The sequence below is a fragment of the Pterocles gutturalis genome, unplaced genomic scaffold (assembly GCF_000699245.1).
Source record: "Pterocles gutturalis isolate BGI_N339 unplaced genomic scaffold, ASM69924v1 scaffold18185, whole genome shotgun sequence".
NCBI lineage: Eukaryota > Metazoa > Chordata > Aves > Pterocliformes > Pteroclidae > Pterocles > Pterocles gutturalis.
The window spans coordinates 18,268-26,836 of record NW_010138625.1 but is presented as its reverse complement, the minus strand read 5'-3'; the positions used below and the strand labels follow the sequence as shown (position 1 = coordinate 26,836).

Genomic DNA, 8,569 nt, shown 5'->3' with positions numbered 1-8,569 from the left:
AAAGCTGTGACCTCATCTCTATTCATGTTACACTGGAGTAGAAGCTGTGCTGAAAGGGATTGTTTAACTGCATTGCTGTTCTTTGCTGTTGCTAGTTGATTGCTTTAATTTGGTTCTGATAGCTATAGCGTGATTTGCTGAACTGCTGTTACGGTAGGGATTTGTGGGAATACTAGAGACATATGAAGTCATGCTAGTATTGACTGCACGTGGAAATAGCTCTCACGGAAACATTTAGACTCAAATACATCTTTCTGCCTGATTTCAACTTTTTATTGCTTCCTCTGTGAAAAATTCAAGCAGTGTCAAGGAGAGTTAAACCACACATGCTTTTGGCCAGTCATGCACTTATGCAACTGTGCTTGCCATTTATTGCTTAGCGCTACGTATGAGATGAAGAGTGCAACTGCTGTCGCTTTAATGTCAGAGCTGCATACGTTACAATAGGTGTCACTGTGCGGCTGGATCCAATCATTATCGGTGGCTTCAGCTATTGGCTCTGAACACTGTCTGACTCGCTGCAGGGCTGCAATACCTATTCTGTTCTGATCCGTTCAACGCAGAAGTTCAGCTGGCTGACCAGACGAGCAGTGCTGCTGTGTGCATCTGGCTAGCACCCTTCAGAAAGCCGGTGCTACAGCCGCGCGTGTAACCTCTTCACAGGGTGTAGTGCTTTCAGGCGATTCCTGATCAGGAAATCTGGAAAGAAATAAAATTGGCAGGAATGATGGGGATGTATTTAACTATTCAAGTACTGGATCAAACTTAAAGCCAGTTTCTTACCTGGTGCACTGGAAAGGTCACCTTGCCTTGCTGGAAAAGAAGCAAACTCAGCTCCGCTGCTCTCTCTGTCACAGCTTCCACGTGTGTTTCTTAGTGTTCCTAGCTAGTTAGGCTATCTAGCTTTACAGACGAGTATACTCATGGTAGATGAGAAAGGAAAGAACATGAAATGCCTCACCTTCTTCTTGATGCTTCCAGAGACAGTCAAGAACAGGTCCAAGAAGAGCTCTAAGAAGGGAAATAGCAGCAGTAGCAGCAGCAAATTGCCTCCAGTTTGCTATGAAATCATTACCTTGAAAACCAAAAAGAAGAAGAAGATGGCTGCTGAAATTTTTCCCCGAAAGAAACCAGCCAACACTAATACAACTGCTGTCCAGCAGTACCACCAGCAGAATCTCAATAACAACAACACTATTCCGGCACCTAATTGGCAAGGACTTTATCCGACCATCAGAGAGAGGTAAGATGAGGACAGTTTATTTTTTGCTGTTTGAATGGAGTGGTGAAAAGTAGCAAAACGTTCATAATGCATATGTTCAGTTATTCATTTGCTAAAGAAAACACAGTTCTTGTTTTTTCTTTGTGCATGTGAAACAAATATTTTGGTAATGGAAAATATTTTAATATCTTGTTTCCAGACAGTGCAGCTGTTCGTCTTGAGTAAATAAAAATGTTACTGGAAGATGCTGTGTATCCATAAATATTTGCTTTTACATCTTAGTGGGGATTTTCAGCGATACATGTGCTTGACGTTGATTTCCACTTTTTAAAAAGTTCTCAGAAGTTTGTTCTGGTTTTCGTCTTTTTTATTGCACACCCCTCCCTCCCCCTATCTTACTTTTTTCTTTGGTATATTTGTGTGATGATGTTTAAAGTAGCTCTTTACTAACATGCAGCTTTAAGTTGTTAAGAAATTTAATTTCTTGGATCTGGGGCAAGCACAGTGTTGCTGGGTGACATAAATTAACATGCTACTTCTGTTTGTAGAAATGCAGTGATGTTCAACAATGACTTGATGGCAGATGTTCATTTTGTGGTCGGGCCACCAGGTGGGACCCAGCGGCTGCCAGGACACAAAGTAAGCAGCAGCTGCATTATCAGCTCTGGTGGGGATTGCCAGAGAGAGCTCCCACGGTTACACCAGGACATAGCATGGGAGACTCTGCTCTTCTGGAACAGGCATAATTCTGTATTTTGAAAGGCTACATGCAGTGGAATAATCTGTCCCTTGCTTTTTCTTTGGGTTTTTGGTTAAGCAGTACACTTCTGCTAAGGCAGTCATTGTAAAGTTAGGTATACTGCTGTGTGCTGCTGATTAATATTACTCTAGAAATAGTTAACTTCTGTAGTGGATATGAGCATTTTCCAGTAGTTAATGCATATATGCCCACGAGAGTAAAATGCAGGGAAAGTTGTGTAATTCTGTTCTTCACTTTTGACTTCATTTCTTACTGAAGTGTATAGACACATTTCAGTGTGTTGGTGAAGCCCAGTATGCTCAGAGTGGCTCTTCTACATTGTTCTTGTTGGCGGTGCTTTCAGTTTAAAGCATGAAATAAGATTTCCCTTTCTCAACAGTACGTCCTGGCTGTTGGGAGCTCTGTATTCCATGCGATGTTTTACGGAGAGCTTGCTGAGGACAAAGATGAAATTCGTATACCAGATGTTGAGCCTGCTGCTTTTCTCGCAATGCTGAAGTAAGCATCATTCATCTGCTGGATATGTCTTCCTTTATGATGTATGCATACACTGGTAATGTCATAGTTTAAGTATTAGACTTGCATATAAACAGAAAGAAAGCAGTTCCTTAAAATTTTCCTCTTCTTGTGTTTCAAAATTTTAAACTTTTACCTCATTTTGCTCTCCCCTTTTACTTCCAGACGTGCATATATTAGACTAAGGTAGGCAGTTATAAATAATGACTTTGACAGGGGATCTTTGGGCACATTGTGTGCTGTAATGCATATTGATCTGATTTGTCACCACACATGTTACACAAAGGAACGGAGTTACCAAAAAGAATTGTCAGCTGTAACAAAAAAACCCTGTTCTACTTTGCAAGCATAGTGAAAAGTTAAAAACACACAGACAAAAACCCCCAAAACCCAGAATTGCTGGGTTTGTATATTGACATGATTCCAGCTCTTTTATAAACTTCCCGTATGGAGGTCTTATCTTAGAAAAACAACCCTAAGTTATTGAATGTAGCCTTTGAAAATTAAATTTCTCCTCGTCTATCATATTGATGCATTTGGAAATTGATAAAAAAGCTGTTTGCATGAATAGGGTTTTTTATTCTAATGGGAAAAACAGTCCAGGATCTTTATTTTTCTTCTTGGAAACTGCGTAAGTAGTGCTATCTTTTATTAAATGAACATAATGAAGCAGCTTCCCTGCTGAATTGTCTCTGAATGTATCTATAAACTGATTAGAAATGCCCTGTCACAGAAATGCTATGGCTTCGAGGAGTTTTTTCCTTCGGCTTTAGTAACTGCCATTGCTTTCTGATAAAGAATATACATTAGTTGTCTGATAGTGATCCTTTTGATATGCTGCAGATTCTATTGCATGTAATGGTGCCATCACTAGCTAGCAATTTATTGTATTTCATAGATTGTTTTGACTAGCTTGTAATTACAGAATGATTTGGTTTTTTTCTTTTACATTTCAGTGGCACTGTAGATGAACATTCAAAGTTGCATATAGAGTTTGTTGCATAGAATTTTCATAGGTTATCATGAACATCGGGAATGTTCTGTGCAAATGTCAATAACTGCTAGGAAAAGCTGAAGTCACACAGATGTTCTATAGACCTGGAATATAAAGCTAAGATATTACATTATGTAAGTAGGTGTGTAATAGATCTCTGCTTTGGGCCTTTCTGGTTTTGCAGGTGTTTTCTGCAGAGCTCTGACTTGTGCTTTATAGTTTTGTGCAGAATTTTACAAGGCACAAATACAAGATACCTGGATTCCCCTGGCCTCCCCTTTCTTTTTGAACAGCAAAGCTATTTCACTGTGGCTAACCATGATTTGCCTTATAAAAACTGAATGCTTTCTGAGTTTATCATTAAAAAATACGTTCAGAGAGCAAACTGAGAAAAGAGTACATCATTACTGACATCTGGGTCTTGGCATATTATTTAGCTCATTGCAATTTAAGAAACAATCTTTGAGAGCATGACCAGAACCATGAAATTCTTCACCTTCTCAGCTTTTATTAAAAAACCCCAAAGACCTCAGAAAGTTTGTCGTCTGTGTGGATGTTGAGCTAAGCTTGTTAGTGCTAACTTCCACTGATACAGTGTGCCTGAACCTGCAGAATGCTCCTGAGCCTGCAAATGCCAGGGGTGTCTGCAGCCATGACAGTGCAGGGAAGGGATTTTTCTCAGCAGTGCAGCATTCTCCTCATCGCAGGATCCAGTGCATGTGCTGCACTGGGCAGAGCTCGCAGGGAGCATTTCATTCCTCTTCCCCTGGGAGATCATCCCTGTGAATGTAGCTTGCAACTGCTGCGAGCAGTGGATGGCAGAAGGCTCATGATACTGTTGGTACAGGAGGAAAAGACATCCCAAAGCAGCCTTCTCCTTCATACGCTCACTTCTGTGGTCAGGAGGGATGCATCATAAGCTTTGTAAGAAAATACATTGAAATTGTTTTTGTGGGTTTTTTTGGGGTTGAGATTTTTTGTTTGGTGGTTTTGGGTTTTTTCCCCTGGGCAATGAGTTCTTAGCATAAATATTTTTTGTGTTTTACTATACACTATTCTGACAATAAACAATAGACCAGGTATTGCCAGATGGAACATAGGAAATAATACTTCAACTGGTAGATACTAATTATTCTCCCAGTAAAATTGCTTTGGCTGATCTCTGCAGTTTTAAAAACAGAGCTAAACTCAGTCTACCTGACACACTGAATTAGTGTTTTTAATGTATAATGTTATCTTAGTCTTGACTGTTTGAGTTAGAACTGTGGTCTCATCTTATCCCAGGATGAATGTGTTACTAAACGTCAAACCCTGTGGTCTAGCAGAATCCTCTGTTCAAGAACAGCATGAAACTGGAATACCTGTCATTGTAGATCAGAGTCGAGGTGCATTGGCAGAGTGAGAAGTGTGGAATATTGCTGACAGCTGATCTGTGCTGTTTCTGTTGTAAATTAGTGATATTAGTTCTTCACTTTAATGACTGTTAAACTAGCAACTTTTGTACTATTTCAGTTTAAAACAGGTGTCATCATTTTCTGCTGGTGTAGTAGGCAAAGAGAAGTAATAGGGAGAAGAAAGTTGGAAAACAGTGAAGAGAATCATAAAAACAAATAAATTGACACATGGAAAATTTTTGGACACTAAGGGAGCTAAGCCTGTAACCAGGGATATGTAGCTGTGTTCTGTGTTTTTACAAATAGCCCAGCTGAAACAAAGTAACCAAGGTAAAAAAAAAAAAAAAGGTTTGGGTCTATGTTGAGTATTCTTTTTCTCTCTAACCTCTTAGATTTTTTTTATGGCTTGAGCAGTATCTGCTCTGAGCATGTTTTCTAAGCATGGCTTGGAAGATAGTACCCCACACCCGCAAAAATACAAAGATATTTACAACTGTAATCAGATCCATGTAGGTACTAATTCTACTTTATAAGCACATCTGTTGTGCAAAAATATTATTGTGTTGGGAAACCTCCTGACTAGAAAATTTTAATTAGTACAGGGTCACATGCAACTTCAGCTTTACTGGAGGAAGATGCTTATCAACCAAAACCATCAAGAGTTGCTTATCCCTATGAAGAGTAAAATAGCATTTGGCATGGTTTTATCATGTTACATTCACCAGCTGCAAATGGGGACCTGAAGCATGAGATACTAAAAAGAACAAACTGTACAATGCTTCAATTCTCTAAGCAATGAGTCCCAGCAGTTTAGTCATATAAACAGAATTTCACCTTCATCTCTTCCACCACACTAGCATAGCAGTAAAGCTTTTTTCCTCCTTGTGCAGTGAGACTGAGGGAAAACACTGTGCTAGTGGAGCTGGGATGTTGTAAGCATTAAGAAACCTGAAAATTAGACTTCTGTGCCTTTTCCTTTATGTTTCATCATGCTGTTTAAAAAAACCCAACAAACCAGCAAACTAAAACCAAACCCAAAAAAGCCCAACCCAGTTATGAAAGTGGATAGCGCCTGATATACTTTGATAGCATTTTTCTTCTTAGACTAGCTAGTTATTCCAAATAAACTCTTTTTATTCCTGTATTTGTATATAAATCTCATTAAAATGTTATTCACCAGTTATTCACCATGGGACATCCAGTCCAAGTACTTTGTAACGTGTCCAGACAGCTGAATTAGCAAACTAAGGTAGCCTTTGAGGAGCTACCGCCTGGGGCAGATAGCCTCTCATTACCCAAAGCATGTATGGAAGGAAGACAGAGCTGTAGGGGCCATAGTTTGTAGACATAACTGTTGTCTACATAGCATGTATCTGGGATGTGAAGTTTTATTCACCTTATATTTGGGAGTTGGAACTCAATGATCTTTAAGGTCCTTTCCAACCCTAACCATTCTATGATTCTATATTTAAGCTTTTTCTCTTTCATCATCTTAAATGAGTGATGAATTGGTTTGTACTTTCTTTCTGACTTTAGTCAGTGTTCCCCATAAGCACTGCTTAATTTGTAATGTGGAGCCATTTATATATTTTTTTGTTTATAATTTTCAGATGTTGACAAATTACATTTTTGTGTTAACTGGCAGTGTTACATGCATGTGTTCTATTTCAGATACATATATTGTGATGAGATTGATTTGGCTGCAGATACTGTACTGGCCACGCTGTATGCTGCCAAGAAGTATATTGTCCCTCATCTTGCCCGCGCCTGCGTCAACTTTCTAGAGACAAGTCTAAGTGCAAAGAATGCCTGTGTGCTGCTTTCCCAGAGCTGCTTATTTGAGGAACCTGACCTGACCCAGCGTTGTTGGGAAGTGATTGATGCCCAAGCCGAGCTAGCTTTGAAGTCTGAAGGGTTCTGTGACATTGATTTTCAGACACTTGAAAGCATTCTCCGAAGGGAGACTCTGAATGCCAAAGAAATTGTTGTTTTCGAAGCAGCTCTGAACTGGGCTGAAGTGGAGTGTCAGCGACAAGAGATAACAGCTACCATAGAGAACAAGCGCAAAGTCCTTGGAAAGGCTCTGTACTTGATACGCATCCCTACCATGGCACTTGACGACTTCGCAAATGGTGCTGCTCAGTCTGGGATTCTGACTCTCAATGAAACGAACGATATCTTCCTCTGGTATACGGCTGCCAAGAAGCCAGAGTTACAGTTTGTAAGCAAGCCCCGGAAAGGCCTCGTTCCTCAGCGATGCCACCGTTTCCAGTCCTGCGCATACCGCAGCAACCAGTGGCGCTACAGGGGCCGGTGTGACAGCATCCAGTTTGCTGTTGATAAGAGAGTGTTTATTGCTGGTTTTGGGCTGTACGGCTCCAGCTGTGGATCAGCAGAGTACAGTGCCAAGATTGAACTCAAACGACAAGGAGTTATCCTAGGCCAGAACTTGAGTAAATATTTCTCGGATGGTTCTAGTAACACTTTTCCTGTGTGGTTTGAATATCCGGTGCAGATTGAGCCCGACACCTTTTACACAGCTAGTGTGATTCTGGACGGTAATGAACTCAGCTATTTTGGACAAGAAGGAATGACAGAAGTTCAATGCGGGAAAGTGACTGTTCAGTTTCAGTGCTCTTCGGACAGTACAAATGGCACGGGGGTACAAGGAGGTCAAATTCCTGAACTCATATTTTATGCTTGAATGAAAGCGTGTGGAGACTAAGCATTTTGCTATGAAGAACCTGTCTGGTTCAAGCCTACTGACACCTAGCTTTTTATCTGCAGATATGTGATCAGTACAGGTAATATGTAACTAAATGCTGTGGGCGAGTTACTGGCTTGCTATACTTGCAGCATTGTTGGTGATTAAGTGTAATATTTAAACTGGAGGCTCTTAGGAGCAAGCAAGTTTCAAAGGCTTTGTAAGAGAGGTGCCTGTTTGCTGGTGATGCTGACCCTTTCTGTGATGCATCTGTGAATCACCAGAGGATGTTCCCCTCTTGTATCTCACAGAATGCTGTCTTCATTGATCCATTTTCTCTTTCTCCATTTGCTGCTTTCTGCTTGTAATTATTTGGAGAGGTAGGAGTAGAAAATGAAGAGCCTTGTCTTACAGCTCTCTCTTCTGTCTGCACTTCAGACTTAAGATGTTCCAATAATGAGCTGCTTTTGGTCATGGGAGCTGAAAGAAGTGCTGCAGTTGTAAGCGGAAAAAGCATGGGTTTAAACCTTAATCCTGTGAGATTGTCCTGTAGCCAGCTGTTTGGGATGGCTGCAGGGGAATATGGAGAGAAGCAAGCAGCTTTCAGGAAGCTACACAGCATGCTGACCATGTCCACAGCACATGGACATGTTTACAATGAGGGGAGGATGTGGGCTGGGCAAGTTACCCTCAGGGTTCATTTTCTAGGAATCCCACCTTGAAGGCAAGGAAGTACTTGCACATGTTCAAATTGTATATGCAGCTCTTGAAATTCTACTCCCATGACCTAGTTTTTGCTACATTGAAGTTGATTTGCTATTTAAATAGCTTTTCTTTGAACCGTTGCTAAATAAATGAGAATTAATATCTTGCATCCGATGCAGGCTTATTTTTTGCTTGTTTTTGCTGGGTTTATTTTCTTCCTCCTAAACATGGTAGAGGCAGATTACAGAAGAACAAAAGAATGTACCAGTTCTTA

The 8,569-nt window shown here is 40.4% G+C and overlaps 1 protein-coding gene across 1 annotated transcript; it reads left to right on the top strand.

The window, feature by feature from the left end:
* The first annotated feature begins 923 nt into the window (after positions 1-923).
* On the top strand, positions 924-7,590 carry BTBD3 (BTB (POZ) domain containing 3). The gene is made up of 4 exons (XM_010083065.1): positions 924-1,243; positions 1,771-1,861; positions 2,362-2,480; positions 6,558-7,590. The coding sequence occupies exons 1-4, from the start codon at positions 924-926 to the stop codon at positions 7,588-7,590; spliced, it is 1,563 nt and encodes a 520-aa protein (XP_010081367.1).
* Positions 7,591-8,569: the final 979 nt, after the last annotated feature.